We start from the raw sequence: 20,291 nt of genomic DNA on the forward strand, positions 1-20,291 counted from the left end.
GAGGATACTGCTCCACAGTCCTGCTGGAAGCAGGACACTACTCAGGGTATAATGCACTGGACTCATAATTTAATAGCAAGTTACAAAACAACCCTGTTTTCTTTTTACTTACTTGCTGTCTCCCAAAAGGCTCCAATTTAAATTCACTGAGCAGTCATTTGTAGCTGCTTTAAGGCATTACCATGTCCCAGCAACTTGCTATGGAGCCAAGAAGAACTGGCAGATTTGAATAGGGGCCTCAGTCATTACAGCTCAGCCCAGCTTGCTGGTTGCAGTCAGACATGTCATTTCATCTACAGCTCACTCTGCCTAAAACATTGCAGCTGGTTCACATTTGCCAGCACAGCTACATATGTATTACACTCTGACCCAGTTTCATCAGAATGCTTTGAGTTAAAAAAAGTGAATATGGTTAAGGACCAACCATGCAAGCAGATCTGTAAGGGCAGTGACCTCTTTGTTCCTGTAGCAGCAGAACACACAGCTGCTGCATTTTTCAAAACACAGGAGTGACCCAACTTCCTCAGCACCAAGAGAATCCATGCATTTTAAAGCTTTCCATTCATTTCAGTAGGTCTCCAGTACTCTTCCTGCCCACACCTAACTAGACTTAAGTTGCAATTAGAGCTACTGAAGTAGAATTTATATAATGACTTAGTATCAAAAACAAAATACTCACGCTAGTGACCAAAGACTTACATAAGATGTTCTCTCAACTCACTTGACAAGTCATTCAATATCTACTTATGTTCCTGTCTCTTCCTGTTGAACAGCTTTTTATTTTTGTTTCCTGCATAGACTACTTATTTTAAAATCAAGCACTTTGATATATCAGACACTCCTAGCAGAAACTTCACAAAAAGATGGAACAAGTTACAGAAGTCTGTTCTTCACTTCAAACTTCAAGCAGTCACACGTTCAAATCCTTCAGTGCACGAGTTAAAATACAGGTAAATTTGGGACTCTTAAGAAAGCTGTATCCCAGGTTTAAAATGACAGGAAGACTGTGAAAGAATCACACTATTGGAAAAGAGCCACACACATGAGAGAAAAGTACAAGCTCAGAAGTAGCAGACGGACAGAAAAGAGAGAGTTCAGGTCTTAGGAAGGGAAAGAACATGAGCAACTTTCATAACTGATCTGAGCCAGAATATCATACAACGCAGGAACATTTGGTATAGACAAAGCTTCCAGTGTTAAAGCGTGTATAATGCTACGTACAGCTGTCTGCTCTTGTACTCAAGGTTACACGAAGAACAAGAGAACATTTCAACTACAACCTCTTCACTCTTACTAAGCAAGAACAAAGACACACAGATTCTATACTGGTATCAAGGAGATCACTGATAAGGACTTAGCTTCCCATGCTTGTCTGCATACACTATTAATAGATGTTACTTTGAAACTGTAATTACTACTTGTAGCCACGTTTAACCTTTGCAAAGTAAGGATTACTAGACCCAAAGATTAACTGCTGTAAAAGAGGGTATCTCAGACTCTCATTCACCTCATGCAAAGGCATCAAATTACCTGCAGTGACCACTTGAAGTCTACAAACAAAAACCAGAAGTATAAGCAAGTGTTACTTATTTTAAGTTTCTAAACTTTCTAATATAATCACCACACATAATAAAGGGGCAATTCCATGAAATTCACTACTCTACTGAAGATTATTCCTAAAAGCAAAAAAACCTTAACAGGTTAAGTAACAGGTACATTTTACTACGTCATAGGAGGAATCATATTTTTTTTTATGCTGGATTTCAGAGGCAGAATACAGACGAGAGAATTTTCATGTTGGAATCCTAGCAAGCTACCACACAGAGCTACCGGTGTGATGGTAGTTTTTTTTCAGGAATGACCACTACTTTAAGCTGAAGCATGGACTAACTGCTGCAGCACCTAAAAGATTAAATGCAGCACTGTATAAAGCCTTAAACACTCTTATTTATCATGTTTTTCAATTTGAGCCTAAAGCAGCAAAGTGCAAGTCAAGACACCAAGGATTATCACTGTTAGTACATTTAAGCATGTACATTTGGACTTTGTTGTTCAAGACTAACACTGCAACACCACTAGAATTAGGCCCTTGCATATGACAGTATCCAAACTTTGTGAGATTCGAAGAAACATCAGTTTTTCCTCTGACTTGGAAAACTTAAAAGCCTCTTAGTTAGTTCTTATTCCCAGGCAGCACAATACATTCATAGGCAACCCAGTTAATCCAGCAGACTCCAGTCCAGACCAGCACAGAGATGCTTTCAGAAAGATCACCTACCAACATGTTCTAAGTTTCTATCTCTTCAGTGATGACTACCAGAAAATCTAAGCTGACAAAGCTGCCTTTTTGGAGAGGTCAACCTGAATGCAAGTGAAAACAAAACAAAACTCACACACACCACAAAGTCCCTTCTTAGGTTCAAGAGAAAAAACAGCAAATAACCCTTGGGCTGGACACGCTTGTTTACAGCAAGACATGACAGGGACCTTCAATAAAGATAACTAGTTAAACCTTAAAAGCACTGAGAGCAACACAGTAACTATAACTGTTCTGTACAAAGTAAAGACAGTTTCTGAGGAATTATAGACAAAAAGAAGTCAACATGAGAAAAGAGCATGTCTCATGTTTCGGGAAGCTGGTTTTAATCTGGTATCTTTGGGGGAGTCATGGTGAGAGAAGCCCAAAAAGCATATCTGAGGAACACAGAGGACACAAGCCAGCCACCCCACTGGTCATGCTGTCCGACCCAAAGCACTGTATGTCCATACACAACCCAGAGGACAGTGTTTTTTTCCCAAAATATGAGGTTGTACTTAAGTTTAGCCTGCCCACATCATGCAAAATTTAAGGCTAGAGGCAGACACGCTCAGTAGGCCCATTTTTGGAAAATGGGTGTCTGAGATGAGACTGCCACAGAAACCTTACATGAAGTTACACTTGTGATGGAGTACCCAGACACTATTAAAGGAGCACACTTTTAGGGAGTGCTTGCTCTGGCGTCTCTGCTCAAGACAAATAAAAATTCAGGAGTTACACCCATTAGAAAAATCAAACCATCTCAGTAATTGCTTGTCAGCAGTCTGCTAAGTCAGCTCACACAAGCCCCAGTTTTCATCGTGTGTGGCTGAACCGGTGTCAAGCTGCACAAGTTGCAGATACTGCTCGAGGAGCCCTCTTGTTTCCTCTGGAGTTTGTGCCATCTCATACCTGTATTTTGGCATTCAGGTGCTGCAGGAATCCTTGAGTTGCCCTTTGTATTTCTACACAGCCCTATACATTTAGGGTTTACTTGATATCTGTCAGTAAAGAAATGCCTTCTTTTAAAATGCTCTATAAATGATAAGAAAGGTTACTCTGAAACAGAACAGACAGGGCTACATTCTCCTTTCTTCAGCATTATATTTTGAGGCTGGTCATTTCAGAAATCAGAGGTTGTATAAAATTAGAACCAGGAGATTCTATAACTCTCTACATTTCTTTAAAATACCAGGCCAAAGTTTAATGGATGCAGGAAAGCAATTCCATAAACTATCTTTAATGTTGTATTTTAAAACAGGTTTTACTTTACACGCTGATGAAGAATAATCTGTAAGAAGATTCAAACAGTTACAAGATTACCCTCATAATTACTGAAAGAATAGATATAGATTCAGTAATCGCTTCTTTTGAGCTTCAGTGAATAAGTAATCTTCTCTCAATAGAGCATGAGTTTCACTTATTTTAAGCATATCAAACCCAGAAGAGATAAAAGCCGCTTTAACACGAGTTCCCAAAATAGACAGCTTCTTGTTAACAAAGCACCTGTTGCTGAGAACTGACAGTAGGCATAAAACATGTTATAATTTGTTTTTATAAACAGCAGTATGTAGAATTTTAATTAGCTTATAATGCTACAGTTCTACGTGGGCTTAATGCTAAGGGAGCTCCTGCTCTAATATCAGGGTTCCTGTGTGTTAATAAATAAAACGATCATCATCATCATTTCTGGTTAGGGCATCTTGAATTCAGCTTAACTCCCAAGAACACTGTGATTATCATGCATGATGTGCAGCTCTATTTAGAATTATGCACTATGTCTAATTTAAGTGTTCAAAATTATACAATACCCGTACTGTGGTTTGATGGGGAGCTCAACCTAAAGCTAAATCCTGACCAAACAAAGAGGGTATTTAAGGACAAGTTTTCAGTGTAAGAGGTATAAGTATGACATTCCCTGTGGCAAAGCTGCATTCCTCATCTTCTGCAATACACTTAAATTTAGTCAAGGGACTTTAGGATGCTACTTTTTTTTAACCTTAATGCTATTCTGAGGGGGTTTGTTGTTGCTTTTTTTATCCCTTAATTATTATTTCAATCACTGGGGAAGCCAACTTACACAATTCCAAACAAATTACTGGATGTCTACAGACTAAAACTTAACACCCTGCACAAAGCATAGGAAAATATAAGTGATCAGCAGCACCATGCTGGGCAACTGGTATTTATCCAACACTTTACTATATTGTCAAGTTTCACCAAATATATGAATACACCAACTGGTCACACTACAAAGTTTTGCATCTTTCCTTAGTTTCCCCTCAACTTTATGCTGCCTGAAACAAGGGAACGTGTAAACGTCCAAGTGTAACCTATACACATGCATTCAATATGCATTTATATGCGACCAGCGCAATGGTTTCATGATACAGGTAACTTGGAGCTTTGGGTAGCTCTGCCACAGCACTGCTGGGACAGGAACTGATCTACCTTGAAGACTTTATTCCTCAAAAGCCTGGATTGGCTCTTGTATGCGGTTTATGGTGCAGCTCTCTGGCAGAGGAGTCAAAGTTAACAGTGCACTGCAGGAGAAAGGTGAACCTACCATGCTAGTAACAGAACTGAACTCAGGCACAGATTCGTTCACAGCTTAAACCAAGCAAAAATGAACACATCACCAAGAGTGAAACAAGGTCAGAGTGAAAATTAGTAGGAATTGCCTTGTGTCAGCTTTAGCAACCCAAGACAATGGGTAGGCATAAGGGACAAAGGAACAATCAGAAATTTGCTGTGAGACACGTTCCTTTCTGAAGGTTTCCAAAACCACACAACTTGCTTAGATGGGGAGGTCATTATGTTGCTTGAGAAAAGCTTAAATACTGGAAGCAACTTGATTGAGGACAACTGGTATTTCTTCCCCCACTGCCATCATGGAACAGAAAATAGTTTTTTACACTTCTTCCCTAAACCCATACAGAACAGACTGCACATATTTCAGTTTCTCAACTGAAGGAGAAAGCCAGAGCTGACAGCTTTCGAGTAAAAGTCTGCATTGTAAACATTGTGCTTTAATCAGCAGGGCATCCTTTTTACCTACTAATAGTCCAGTTGCAGCTCCGTAAACTGCCCTCCTGGAAGTCTGCTATTCAATTCTGTTTCCAGACAAGATTCAGCTGTGTGAGTACACATTTCTAGTACAATGTCTCCCCCACTTACTGTCCAGAACACTGAGATCAGCAAGTTAAGAGCACAATTGCCTAAAAATAGCATGGCTGGATGCCAATCCCCCCATTTATTATGATGCTACCTTTGTACAGAGTTTTTTTCCCTACAATTCTACATAGAAAAATAAAGCTATAAATGGCTTCAAGGGAGGGACTTGTATCCAAAAGGCCAAGCTGTTAAGTAGTGGCATGGGATTTCCTCTTTTTCCTCAAGCCACATAAACAGAAATTTACATTTTTAGAAGCAATTTGAACAATAACCCTTGAAGTAGACCTGACTTCTCTTTTTATACTCTTGCCACAAGGATCGTATTCTGCCAGAGAACAGACTGACACATGAAGTAACAGCACTTTTCTAGAGAAAGGAAAATTCATGATAAAAAGGAAAAGTAGACAAACAGAAAAACACAAGGCAGATCTCCAATTATGACATGTTAAACCCAGTATCACACTTTAGAATGGATAAACAGGGAACAAAAATCTGCTCACAGGGTACTGAACCTCAATTGTCAGCAAGGTGTGGCTTTCTATCAGGGTGCTCGTTCCCTTCCATTCACCAACACTGGCCAACAGGGCTTCTATCAGGAAACAATGGAAAAAGAGTATAATATATTCCCTTTTATTATGGTATAAGGTCATAAACAAGAGGGACATCAGCAAGAACAATGCTCTTTAGCCTGCCTAAAGATGTATTTACAGGTACCACAGCTTTAGCAAAGCTAATTCCACAAGTACCACATCCTCACTATTGAAAAAAAAGCCCAATGCCTCTACACTGTCTCCCAGAAATCCCTTCTGTCTCACATCCCTCTTGTGAAGATAAAAATCCCTACAAGACCACTGAAGAATATTTGTATCTCCTACATAAAAAATAAAAAAATATATCATTAATTTTAACCCATAACACTGTATGTGCCACTCTGTGTAAGAGCTCTCAGGCCATACAAACAGGTTTCAATAAATTCTTCATCTCAGGCCTTGCCAGTTTGAGAAATCAAGGTGTCAGAGCTGCAGCAAGGACACAGGTGTTCTTCAGAGCAGACAATTTCCGATTGTGCAATGGGGGATCTGACGTTGAAGACAGAAGGATAAGTAGGTAGCAACTAATCAGGGATTTATTTATATACAGAATGACTAGGTATAAACTTAAGACCACGGGTCACAGCCACTTTATGACTTTGCAGAATAACAAGTTAATTCTTGTAGAAAGAGAGACCATAGACAACAGTCAAAAGTTTGACAGACACCAACTAAGAGAAAAGCAAATGCAAGAAGGCAACACAATCAATCAAGTGACCAGAGTGTGAAATTAGATTTTTTTGTTGTTTTATTAAAAGAAAAAGAATTTAAAGCAAATTACTCCACTGCTATGCACAGGAGCTTTAAATCACAATCAAAGCACCAAGTTTGACTGGACTTACTAAGAAGGCAAAAAATTCATGCCCAGCTGCCAAGACACTCCACAACAAATCAAACACTCCTTGATCTCAGCACTCCCAGTCTCAGCCCCTGCATGGTTTGTCACACTCAGCTGACAATTTGTTTGTTATGTAACTAATAATACACTTACCTTGGCCTATTGTTACTAATGCTGCTTTCCTCCTCTCCCAGGATACTTTAAACAAACCCCATGAAAATATGCTGATATTCAAAACAATCCTATTGAGCAATTCTAAAGCCTCTTCTCTAAAGAGCATTCCAGGTAAGTCCTTCCATGTTGCCACAGTTTTTCTTTTTTTTTGCAAACTAATACTCAAATGTTTTTGATATCATAACCCTTTAAAAAAAGATTACTTTTCTTGCCACTTTTCACCTGGACATTTGTTTGACAACTACTTCTAATTAATACCTATAAAATCACTTTATTCAAAGACTTAACAGAAATATCCAACAGTACATCATACTAGCATGATGTTTGGATAGGATAATCCCAACATGAGAATTCTGGTGACATCACTTAGAAAAGTCTCCTGAATCAGCAACAAAAGCTATCTCTAAAGTGTCTTACCCAATTCTAAAGGAGCTGGGCAGGAAGAATAGTCTACAAACCTTTCAATCTACAAACACTTCTTATGCCCTACCTTGATAATGACACAGATATCAATGCAAGACCATTCTGTTGCACAGAAAACATTCTGGTACATGACTACACTGCATTGTATGAAGGCCTTGATTCTATATGATTTCAGAAAAACATGCTAAATTCATATGTAGGGTAGTAGAGAAACAATTTTTATCCTTTATTTTTTTATCCTCTTCCAACCCATCCTCAAAACCAGCATGATCAACAACTCAAATTCTATCTTCTGACAATCTAAATTAGATATAACCTTCTGTATAAAAATGCATTAACGTGTCCAATTTAGGTACAAAAGTCTAAAAGTTCTGCCTGCAGAATCAGCGGTTCTCTCTTGTCTCTTGCCCCAAACACAATTTAAGACCTAAGTGGAAAATGCCTGCCTTCCCCATGCAATATTCTTCTTTCATCAGCCCAATTATACTCCATGGCACTCACAGGAAAACCACTCAGGCTGCTGTCTCATTCAAGCTAATGGTCAAAACTTCAGTCCCTGATTAAAAACCACATCCAATGCAAAATGCTTCAATGAACTGAAAGTGCCTCTCTTCTGTGCTCAGAAATACTGCTACTAAGCTCCCACTCCAATTTGATTGTTAAATTTATATTTGTTTCCCTAATCCTTCCCATAGATAAAGGTGCATCAGCATCATGAATCACAGGGCACACGGGCACAGTGTTGTCTTACACCCTGGGCTAGTGAAACTGTTGGGGTGGTTGCCGGGGCCTGCCAAGGCAGCCACACTGTTTACAGTTTAGTTCTCCAGATACAGGACTATTATGTTTCAGTCTGACAAATACCATATCCTGAAGGTTAGTCCTGTGATGCAAATGCATCCTGGCAGGGCAGAACGGCTGAGCAGGGGTGGTCTTTAGCATGGAGACAGTCTGAGCTTCTGCAAGATTGCTGAAGCATTAAGTTAAAGGAGGAACTGTGCATTTAATCAAACTACTGCTTAAAAAGGAGCTATTTTTAGGAAATACTCAAACGAGTGTGTTCATTTGTCTAAGTAATACTCAAAAGACTGTCTTAAGTTGATCTAAATGGAGCAGAAGATGGATCAGGTTAGGATTTAACTCAGTTTATCTCTTAATGCATTATTTAATAGCCAAAAAGTTACTTTTCAAATGAAAAAACATCAGTTTTTTGCCCACAGCTGGAGAACGAGCAAAAAACCACAAGTTGATTGAGGAGAAACAATTTTTGCACTGTCAAAGCTTTGTTTTTGCTAATCTCTGTTTAGCTCAAAAGCCCTATAAACACACTTGGAAGGAGGGATCTGTTAAAAATATATCACCCCACCCCTTCAATTAAGGGCTGAGAAGCTTATGACACATCAGAGATCCAACAAGAACAGGGAAGGACTTAATGTTCCTGATATTTCTCAAGGTAAAAAATCCCAAGCAGGTTTAAAAATCCCAAATGTTTCATACCTCTGTTAAATAGATTTTAAAGCAAGAATCCAGATCCAAGCTATTTTTATTCATTTGTAGGTCATGTGTAATTAACTGCTTATTTTCACAAAACCTTATTACAGTGTAAACATCACTGGCCAGATGATCTGCCCCACCCAGAGTGAGCTGCACACCACAGAGGGACAACTATCTCCTGAGGAGCCCTTGCATCTGCGAGAGAGGGCTGGTCCTGCAGCACCAATCTGCCCTGCAACAGCACTGCTGCACTGATCACACCTCCTCAGCTCACTCCTTTCCTAGAAACTGCAAGAAAACTACTCAAGAGGCCAAACTCCACATCTAAAACCATGGGTAGGTGGCCCTTTTTTGGATATCGCTGACACTCTCTAGGATGTCATTATTCTTCTGCCCCCTCCCTTGTGCCTTGGGCACAGGGCAATTAGCAGAAATGATCACTAAACCACTTGGGAAACAGGGGGAGGAAGAGGAGGGAAAAGAGCCAGTTGGGTTGGCTCGAGCCACTAATTTAGAACAATTCGAGTCAGGTTTTGCCTCCAGTGCTCACAGAACCCACTCTGCTGGGAGAGTGGCAGGGGGCACCCAACACCCAGGGGGTGATCCAAAGCCCACATCCCTGTTTGTAGGGTGGGCATCTGCCCTCTCAAAAGGCTCAGGGATGTTTTACAGAGATCAGCCCATGGCAGACGTGCATCCTGCTCAAAGCAGCACTGGACACACCCAGACAGCGCGGTCATCGTCCCAGCTCATGCTGGGCCACCCACCTCACGACACTGGGCAGTGCCACCAGCAGACAGTGACCTGTAGGGCACAGACATCCTCTGCCTCATAAACAGGGGAGACAGAATTCAGTCCTGCATTTTGTACACAGAGCTACAGTCACTTTTAAGAACCTCTTTTTCACATCAGAGATGTATATTCCATCCTGGCACAAGAAGCAGACACATAAATCCCACAGCACACAACACATTCACAGTGTTTAAGATCTGCAGATGGAGCATGTGCAGGAGAAGGTTTTTATGAACAAGAAATGCTGGAACAACCAATCGTCGTGCAGGGACAACACAGGTCCTGCCAGCAACGGCTTTGAATGCAGGCAAGAAACATTTGCTGTAGCCTGAATACAGAAGTTGTACAGCTGTGCCAGCTAAGTGGTGTGTTTATCCTTTAGGGCATATTTGCTTTCTACAAACAGCCTGCATTAGAACTGTATACATGTGGCTGGAGAGTTGAATATTTCGCTCCTGTGTTGAATAAATCAGGAAAACTGGTCCCAGATAATATAACTTTCCTAAGTTGGGGAGCAGAGGGGACCCAAGAATGGTTGCTCAGTGATCAAGTGACAGGAACCAAGTTACCTCATGTAAGCAGCTTTTTTCTTGTTCTAAGCAAAATCAGCTTTTGGATAAATGTAGTATTTAATAGCACACAAATATTTTAGTTGGCTTCCTTTTGTTTCAGCAATTTCAATACACATATAACAAGCCCATAGAAATTTGAGTAAAGTCTATTATTCTTCTTGTCCTAACCTCATACACTTGATCTAGTCACCTTGTCTAGGCCTAGCATCACATTCAAGTTAAAAAATTGATAAAAATTCAGGTATTTAAATGCTTATGTGTTCTGGTCTTAAACATCTCCCCTGGTACAGGAGAACTGTCCCATCTCTGAGCTAAAAGACCATATATAGTCACTGCTCCTTCTAAAATAGCATTTCCAGGGTTTAAACACAGAACATTTAAAAGTGTTATGAACAGGTAAAAACAGATTACAAGAGTGAATCAGTGATTCAGACCTATAAGCCACTGGACCATGGCAAGATGCCAGTGTGTCAAGACACTGACATATGTAAAAGTAATCCATACCCAGTATTTTGGGCAAAAACAGACTGGCTCAATGTAAAACTGAAAGAACGAGGTATCCTTTAAAAATAACATTTGTTTACATTCAATAGAGATCTAAGCAATTGCTTTCCACGGCCATTTGGAAGACTGTTGCTCAATTTTCACATCCATTCCTCTATCACCATGACTAATCATGCAAAACCCATCAAACTCCTTAGACTCAACAAGTATTAGAGACACGAGTTATTCCTTTCCAATTCCCAGGAGCAGCTATATATTGACACACAAGCAATTTTACAAAAATCAGGAAATATTTAGGGAAGTAAGAAAATACATTTCTGAATCTGAAAGCCTTGTTTTGGACAAGGCCTCATCTAACATACTTGTCAAAGATAGAGAAAGTATGGTAATTAAAAGAAAGTCTCTATTTCATCTGACCCCCCTTTGCTTCCTGCCTCGCCACTTCCTGCTCTCCCCCCTCTCACCCTATCCCATGCCACTCATGGCAAATCATACTTTTCCTGTTCCTGAAGCCCTTTCAGATGTGCAAAGTGTCACTAAAAATACCATATATGATCAACCTGGTACACAAATTGAAAATAATCTTCCCTCAAATAAAACACCTGTTATTATCAGGCAATAGAGGTTTCCAAAGACACTCTGACCTTTCCCAAAAAAAAAAAAAAAATACAATCCCCCCCGCCTTTTTTTTTTTTTTGCTGGAAGGGTAGTAGCTCCAACACAGAGCAGTAACACTTAAATTTTCCTGCCTGTGTTTGTAATCAGAGCTCCGACAGACCCAGACACCCTATAAAATGTATTAAAAAAGAGAAAAATTGCCATGTTTTGCATAGCTTTTACATATCTTTGTTCCAAACGCTAAAGACCTGTGAGACATTCATCTCATCAAGAACAAACACACAGACAACAGCACAGCAGCCTTCAGTGATACAACAAAGGACAATTTAAGACAAACGACTTGGAGCAAATGCTATCACTGAATAATCCCACAGCAGCTGTCATAATTAGTTACCTCCAATCTCATCAGAATCAGGGAAGTTAGAGTTAAAATCGAGCTCTCTTCCTGTAACATTGTGTAACTCCAAAACAGCAGCATTATCCTCGCTATTTTAGAATTAACATTTCTCCATAAGATAATGTGGAACCACTCGATTCTTCCACGCCAGAACACCCGGTGCAAGCCGACAGATGACAAAAGAAACTCGGTCAAGTTTGATCCTCTCTCAGCACCTTATTTCCTGTCTAAAGAGCCCTTTTGTTCTGCTTCCCTGCATAAATGTTAATATCCTGCCATCATTAGCGAGCGAAACGACGAAGAGAAAGCCCCACGCACATGAACTCCGCTGCCCCGGCGGGCGGAACGACGCCACACGACGCGATTAGAACCGCAAAATTCCTACCACCAAGATCTGCACAATTCTCTGCTCGCTTCACCCCAGATTAACTTCACTTGGAGCTGCACTTCGGCGCAACCTACCCCGGCCGCGGGGCCCCGCCCCCGCGCTCCCATTGGCCGAGACGGGCGGGGTCCCGCCCCGCCGGTCGGGACGCGCTCGCCGATTGGTGGAACGGCCTGTCCGTCAGGCAAAGAACTTTTCCTCGCTAGCAGGTTAGGCTGGGCGGGCTCGGGCACCCCCGGCGCGCGCTCTTAAAGGGGCCGCGTCCCGCTCCCGCCGTGACAGCCCACGGCCCCCGGCACGGCACCCCCGCGACACGCGGGGCACCCACCCCTCCCGGTATGCAGCCCCCCCGGCCAGGGGGACAGGGGTGGGGGACAGCAGAGCACCTTCTCTTCTCTTCTCCCGCGGCAATTACACAACTGCCGCTTGCTCCACTTCGGGGATAAAATTAGATGTGGGTTTGGAGCCCATCCGCGCTTTAAGGGTGACTGGAGTTGCCCTGGGAGGCCGATCACACTATATAAATTAGTAACCCCGGCTAAAAATACATCGGGTGGCCGGTTCCAAAGACTTCCACCCATTTAAAGCATGAGTCAGCAGGAGCTCCGCAGGAAGTGACTGTCTCCATCCCACAAGGTACCACGGCTCCTGCCAGAAACTTTTTGTGCTTATTCAGGCTTCACTCGGCTGAACAAATTTGCAAGATTCTGGTCACGTTGTGACAACAGCGTTTCTCACGGCAGAGCTTCCCTTCAGCACTAGACAAAACCCTGTCCTTTTAATCCTTAGATTAAAAGTGTTTCTTTTTCCTCAGTGCAAACACTGATGTGGTTCCCTACCCATCTATCCAGTGAAAAGAAGAGTAAACACAAAACAAGGCTTGATAAATATTTCACAAGGGCAGATCCGACACCTGGTTTGAGACAAACCTTGCCCCATTCCAAACAAGCAACACGAGGAAGAGCCACAACACGGTGTTCCCTCCAGCACCCACAAAGCATCATCACAGTTACACAAGACTTATCTGGGCAGCAAGGCTGCCTTGCATAAAACATTTTCATGTGTTTAGTGTAAAATAACTAAAAATATTAAGCTAGAGGAAGATATAGCACTTGTCGGCATAAACACATTTGGGTTGTTTTTATCCTGTGCAGACTCCTCCTTGTTTCTGGCTCTTGCCACCTTTCTTCTCACAGTGCTGGAGCTGCCTGCTTTGCCTTATTTCACCCACTGCCAATACCACAAAATGGGGATGTTTTAACTTCCCTAATACAGATTAAAAAGTCCAAGGCAGTTTAGCATTCTGCATTACTGCAAATACCACACAAGAAAATATTTACAGCTAAGTACTCCCTTGAGCTGTGAAACACCAAAAAGAGCATAAAAAACACCTTCAGGAAGGATATTTCATTCTTTAAAACTATGAAATAGCATATTTTGTGCTACCTTCTCTTTTAGAGCAACCTACCACGCCACAAATTCAAACAGGACTGAAAAGCAGCAATTGGTACAGCTCTAAGTTGCTAGGTATGAAGCAAGCACAGAATTAAAAATATTCACATAATTTCCCCCACAGTACCTAAAATACAAGTTGAAAGGGCCAGACCCTAACCCTGCATCTGAATTCAGTGCCCTGCCAGAGCCAGCACTGCTGGAGGTTAATCTCAGGTCCCCTGAGGATAACTCTGAGGTCACACTTACATGACACTTTTTTGACCAACTCTTATCTAAGCAATCAAAACCAAGAACACAGTTCACGCAAACAAAACAGACCAGTAAAGTGTCCCTTAGGTATCACAGTAACCAATCTTGGAAAGCTTCAATTTAGAACACATTAACTTTAGGCCCATAAAAACAGCAGCACAAGTCACAAATCACATCAACCAAACTGCCTAGTGTTAGAAGACCCAAGAACCCTAAAGGCAGTGTTGTTGTTTGGGTACTTTCAAAAGGAAGGGGAAAAAAAACCTAAAACACACTACCCCAAAGGCTTCCAGCTCTATATGTATGCCACCACAGCAGTCTCACCACCTGGCAACAGCAACAAAAAGTAATTTTTATCATCAAACATCCCACACTTCAGCTCATGCTTCTGTTACGCAGGCAACTAGGAGCTCTTATCACTAGGAGGGAGACATTTCATCCCTTTTCCGCCCCACCTCTCCCCCCACGTCACGCAGTCTGGCCGACTCCCACAGCCCAGCTCTGGTGTTCATCAGCCCCTTCCACCTGCCTCAGAGTCTTGGGGCTGGCACAAGCTTGGCCAGCCTCTGATAAGCAAGAGCATAGCTCACCAGAGCAGAAGGAGGATGGCAAAGCACATTCTCCTCCATCCAGCACTGACCACCCAGATTTGCTTACCTCATCTCATTTAACACCAAAACAAATCCACCCACACAACACAACTGTTGGTAATACCGCAAACGCCCCAAGGGAAGTTTGCCATCCTCATAAAAGTGAAGATCCAGGCATCATCTGCTAAGTGGGGTATCCAAGCTAGGTTCCCTAGCTTACTGGATTAGAAATCTGTATCCAGGTGTTCGGAATCTGAGCATAACAAAATTGCTATTCAAGTTAATATCCCATGCTGAAGGAGACCTAGTGAAACCAGACATTAAAATAACCTGATTTTTTAGTGTCAGTTTCTGCCCAAAACCCACTTATTTTCCCTGTAAACACACACACATTCTGGAGAAAATGCAGAGGTACCATTTTGAGGTCCAGGCTTAAGTTAAGACTCTGCTACTCTTACAATATCTGTGGCAATGCAGAAAAAAAATGAAAATAACAGATTGCAGCTGCAAGGACATTAAGCAGGGAAGCTTTGACAGCAGTGTTAAAAAAAAAAAATCAGTTTGGTGCCACCCAAACTTCACGCTGAAGACAGTAACAGAAAGCACCTGACTCTCATTTGACTATTGTGATCATGGAACAGCTAAAGGGCCATTTGTTCCTAATCTCACACATACACAAGACAGCAAGTTTGGAGGACTTGACAGCTCAAGAGATCAAGAATAGAGCCTTTCATCTTTAAGTCACCAGTTCAAACAGAGACAAGAATAGTAGTGATCAAAAGCTACATGTGATAGCTGTTCAGGGATTAGATGAGAGATGGTTACTCGCTGTCCGGTTCCCAACAGAGCAGTGTAAACCACAGGAGCTTTCTTCAGTGTTTTGCACCTGTTTTTCAGTCTTGAACACATTACACCTTCTGGTTCTGTACACGTTAATAAGTAGCAAAGAAACTGATCTGCTGGGTGCACATACCAAACTGGCATTGGAGAAAAGGACTTTACCCTCTGGTTGTCAATTATGTCAGCACTAATGTGCTGAACTTTTTATTTCTTATTATTATAGTTCTGACTTTGCTTTTCTTATTAGAGACAGATTTGAAAGTAGTATTTAGCTTCTCATTCCTTTCACACCCTCAGATGTTGCAATCCCGTTTATAAACAATAGTTCTCAAACTTGCTGGGTATTTTTGGAAATACATCAATTTTAAAAGCACATTAGCATCTGAGAAATTATTCTGAGACATTATTGCTGATTTTTTATCAAACCCATACAACATTAACTTCATAAGGGCAATGTCTGCATAAAGACTGGAAAAAAAAGATCCCTGAGTGAAGAAACCAACATTCCTTTTCATATCTTATGCATTCTTCAATACATCAGTGTGCAGCTTCTGCAAAGTTTGTTAGCAATAGCCCCTTTCCGACCTGACTTTAGTTTTAAAAGTCTGCATAAATACCTGGAATTTTCAAACTGGATAGACAAGATGAAAATAAGTTCAGAGTGTATGTTGACTGAAGGTTCCGGGAGCAGGGGTTCATTGTCCTGCTACAACCACCACTACTAAAAACAATCTTCTACACAACCCCAGCAATAAACAGGTCATAGTTCTTAGTACTGTATTACTTCCCGAGAATTAAGTTGCTGATGAAAAGCCAAGATCCTAGAAACCTACCAGGAAACTTATCCTTAGTTGTAACTAAGGAGGCCCTCACACACAAAGAATTCAACTTGCTATTCCAGGAGTTTAAAGAGAACATACCAGACTGATGAGATTTCAATAATCTTGAGCTTTGAGATTCCTCTTGCTGTTTTCAATCCAAGATGTACAGCTCTGCAATACTCCGACCTGGAAACAACAAAGAGGCGCACGTGGTAAATACCAGGTCTTCAGAGAGGTCTGGTGACTTGTCTGGGCAGCAGCACAGATACACCACACAAACACATTCCCCTGGCAGTTTTAGCAGCTGCCTCAAACCACCCAAACCTTAGCTAACCTGAGAAATTATCGCTCATCCATGTTAAATCCCAACTGCCTCCTCCTATGCAGGGAATAAACCCTTAACAGAATAACTTGTCCTGCCTCGTATCCCCCTGGACTGTAAAACTGGACATCCATAACAGGTCTCAATCCCTCAGCAGTTGCCACGTTGGTTTAGTTTGAGGGGGTTTGTTCATGGGTTTGTTGAGGTTTTTTGGGGGGCTGTGATTTATTTGGTTGGTTGGGTGGAGTTTTTTGGGTTTTGCTTATTTGTTCTTTTTAATCAGAACGTGGAACTGTAACTTGTGCAGCTGCACCACCAAGGCCTCTGGTGATAGATGGCCACAACACTCGCCTCAGTCAAAGTCCTTGCAAAAGGATCTAGACATTTAAAAAGACATTTCCTTGACATCGGGTATCTCTTGGGTGGAGCAAAAATAAGCATACTACAGTTTCCATTGAATTCAGCATGGTCCAAGTACATTTAAATGTAATCTGTAATACTCTTTGTAGCCCAAATCAAGTATCATGAATGCAAGTCATAGCCCATTCAGTACTAAAAAAAGAAAAATAGAAAAAACTGCATAGCTATTAGCTGCCAAGAAAATGGAGCCAGAAGTTTGTATACTTCCAATTCTCTCAGAAATCACACTGATTAATATAGCTGTTACAAAACGACACACTTTCACAGAAACAGGGATTACCTTTATCTGTAACCATAGCAACTTTTCAGTAGTTTGTGTTAATGCTACTCTCCCTCTGATAACTTGCCACTATCTCTTTCAAGCTATTTGTGTAAGGTTTTCAATGTGCCATCTGAGACCCTGAAGTAACAAGAAGTTGAAATGTAAACTTACATTCTTAGATCACACTCTTAAAAGTATGCGATGTCACACACACTGTTGTTCATTTTTACCATAAATTCAAGATTAGTCAAGAAGTAAAATAATAACAGATTAAAATAAATTTAACATGATTCACAGGTTTTTATGACAAACAAATATTTTAAGAGGTATTCTATGAAATACATACAGGAGACAGTTTCTCCAATACTGAAGAATGTCTTCTCTAACTGCAGAGCAGGAAACCCAAGAAGTTAGGCCACTGATATGACATCTATTTTGTTATGCAGTATCATAAGAAAGAAAAATCCTCCCCAAACATACTTATTTTGGCCTGAACAAATATACAACTGATCAGAAGACAGCCAGTCCCCTTGTTCTATATTAGGTGATAATAAATATAAACAACAGGTGTAGGCACCTCAGCACTAGAAAAACAAATCGAGCAAAGCTATAAAAGTTAAAGGAGAGACAGGAAAGAGACAAAGGAAGGACTTTACTTCCTCAATTGTCGAGCTACCGTCATCCACAGATCAGATAAGGACTAACACTCTGTGACAAGAAATTATTTAAGATGACATCAGACAAACAAAATCATTTGCTGGGAAGTAGGAGGAGGAAGAGGATAATTTCTTCTTTATTTTTTTTCCCCTGAAGCTCACAGGGCAGCTTACCAAGCTGTGCCCTTCTCCCTCCAGTGTACACAGTTTGGCACAGTTAAGATGCCAGCAAAGAACCTTAGAAGAGTGAAAGAAACTCGGCACGCTCTTTGCTCCCCGTAATTCTTACGCAATGATACCTATTATAGGACAAGTCTGGACAAACACTCGGGGAATGGACTCCAGAACACAACGGTGCACTTGAAGTCACTCCACGCAGGGGGTGAAGCAACTACCATGGTTTTGCTGAATGCCTCCACATTACATCAGCACACGTGGTGGAGGCTTCTGTATTTCGCTGTTGTTGCTATTAACAGTAAGGCAGCTGCCTTTTTTTTCCCTAAGATTCCCCAATCCTAACATTCCGCGGAAAAACGAGTGGATTTTTGCATCCCTTATCTATATCAGTCCAGGCTTTTTACCTAGAGTCAAGTGTGGGTTAAATTTCGCAGGGTTCTGAGGTGAACACCAGCACAACACCAGCACAACACCAAAAACAACTTCTCACACGAAACTCAAAACTACAACAGGCTGTGTTAAGTTTTAACCCCTGGCTTAACCAGGGGGGTGCCACAACCCCGCCTGAATGTTGATCCCCGGTACCCCCGTCCCCACACCGACCAGAACCGCTGCTCCGGGCTCACCCGAGGGGCAGCGAGGCCCGGCCAGCCGGGGGGAGCCCTGGGTCTGACAGGGCACCGCCGCCGGGTCCAGCCCGGTCCCCACGGCCCCCAAAACCCCCGCGGTCCGTGCGGGGCCGGGCCCGGCCGGCGCAGCGCTGGCGACGGGCCGGTTCTGCCTCTCCCTTCCACCCAAGGACACGAGTACAAACACCTCTGCCCCGGGATGGCTCCTGCGCACGCAGCCGCCCGCTGGGGGGTGGGGAGAGGGACGACGGAACCACCAAAAAAGGCAGAAAAAAAAAGACCCGCAGAGGGCCCCGCGCCCGCCGCCGCCGCCCCGCAAGCCCCGCGCCCGCCCGGTCGGGGGTCGGAGGTGCCCGGGGGAAAACTCTCCCCGCAGCCCCTCCGCCGCTCCCCGGGGACGGCGAGCGGGCAGCCGCAGTCCCCCCACACACACACCCTGCCCCGCCGCGGTGCGGGGCCGCAGCCACCGCCGCTGCCCCGGCCCCAACCCGGCCCCGCCGCGCTCCCTCACCTTGGCCGGGCCCGCCGCGCCCGCCCGGCCCCGCTCGCTCCGCACCAAACTTTTTTTTCCCCTTTCTCCGTGTTTCGTTGCCCTCGGAGTGACGCGGGCGGGCGCTGATTGGCCGAGCCCGGCAAGGGAGGCCGCGGGGAGAAAGGGGCGGCGCTTCGGCCCCGCCAGTAATTATGGCAAGGCGACGGCGGCGACGTCAACCACGGGATGGTGTTTAAAGGGACAGCGGCCCGGCCCCCGCTTCCCCCCGCCCTCAGGAGTGACCTGAGGCGAACGCGGCGGCGGGAGGGCGAGCGGGCAGCGGTGCCGAGCTCGGCACGGCGTCATCCGCCCTCCCCCGCCGCAAATAAATTCATTTCTCTGTAAATAAACCCCTGTGTGTGCGCCTGCTGCCGCTCCCTCTGCCCTTCGGATCCGCGAGGGGAAAGGCTTCCTGCCGGAGCGCGGCCGGGGCGCTCAGTGGGGTCAGGTTCTCACCCGCAGCCCCCTCGCCTCAGGTGCCCTGTAGGGAGGCAGCTGTGGCGTCCCTTGCTACCTACACTGTCACAAGCTTGTCTCTGTTTTCTTTTCTCACGGGGCTCTGAGACAATCCACCACAGCTCGTTTTCATACAGACCATTTCCACATCACATCCACTCTCTCTTAATTATATATGTGTGTATATATGTATACATATATATATATTATAAAGTGTCCCTGTCACAGGTGCCTCTAGCCTACACCACGCAGGAAGGTTTAAAGGTGATTTAAGGATGATGAGTGACTTGGTGGCTCGAAGCAGATAGGAAGGGAGGACGGGATTCCAGGGAGATGAAACAAGCCAAATAGAAGAGGAATTTTATCTGTGGATAGCAGAGGGAGCAGGCCAAGGCTGGAGGAGCTGCCAGGAGGTGAGTGGCATTTGCAGGGAGTTTTGGAGGAGAAAGAAAAGTGAGCAGTTGTGAAGCCAGAGAACCTGAGGATGGGTAAAACACGTTTCCATTTCACAGAATCACAGAATATACTGAGTTGGAAGGGTCCCATCAGGATCATCGATTTCCTAGGGGAACTGTGAACAGATTTTAAAATTTTGGGTCTTTTTATGAGCAGAGAAGCTCCAGAC

At 43.1% G+C, this 20,291-nt stretch overlaps 1 protein-coding gene across 6 annotated transcripts in view; it reads right to left on the bottom strand.

Moving 5' to 3' along the window:
* The window catches only part of ZFAND6 (zinc finger AN1-type containing 6), a 36,486-nt gene extending 17,171 nt beyond the window's left edge, over window positions 1-19,315 (bottom strand). The window contains exons 1-2 of one of the 6 annotated variants that reach the window (XM_050309443.1): window positions 19,190-19,315; window positions 16,312-16,398 (exon numbers count right to left, since the gene is read on the bottom strand). Coding sequence is in view for 1 of the 6 variants with exons in the window: in XM_050309440.1 (XP_050165397.1) it covers window positions 12,191-12,192 (2 nt within the window). In the remaining 5 variants the exon portion in view is untranslated. Of the gene's footprint in view, window positions 1-11,869; window positions 12,155-12,190; window positions 12,365-16,311; window positions 16,399-17,562; window positions 17,581-19,189 lie in introns of those variants that run through there. The other 5 variants (XM_050309441.1, XM_050309439.1, XM_050309438.1 and 2 more) reach the window with 5 other exon arrangements.
* Between the last annotated feature and the right edge of the window lie 976 nt (window positions 19,316-20,291).

Source organism: Myiozetetes cayanensis, unplaced genomic scaffold, assembly GCF_022539395.1.
Source record: "Myiozetetes cayanensis isolate MyiCay16 unplaced genomic scaffold, myiCay2020 scf14, whole genome shotgun sequence".
Classification (NCBI taxonomy): Eukaryota; Metazoa; Chordata; class Aves; order Passeriformes; family Tyrannidae; genus Myiozetetes; species Myiozetetes cayanensis.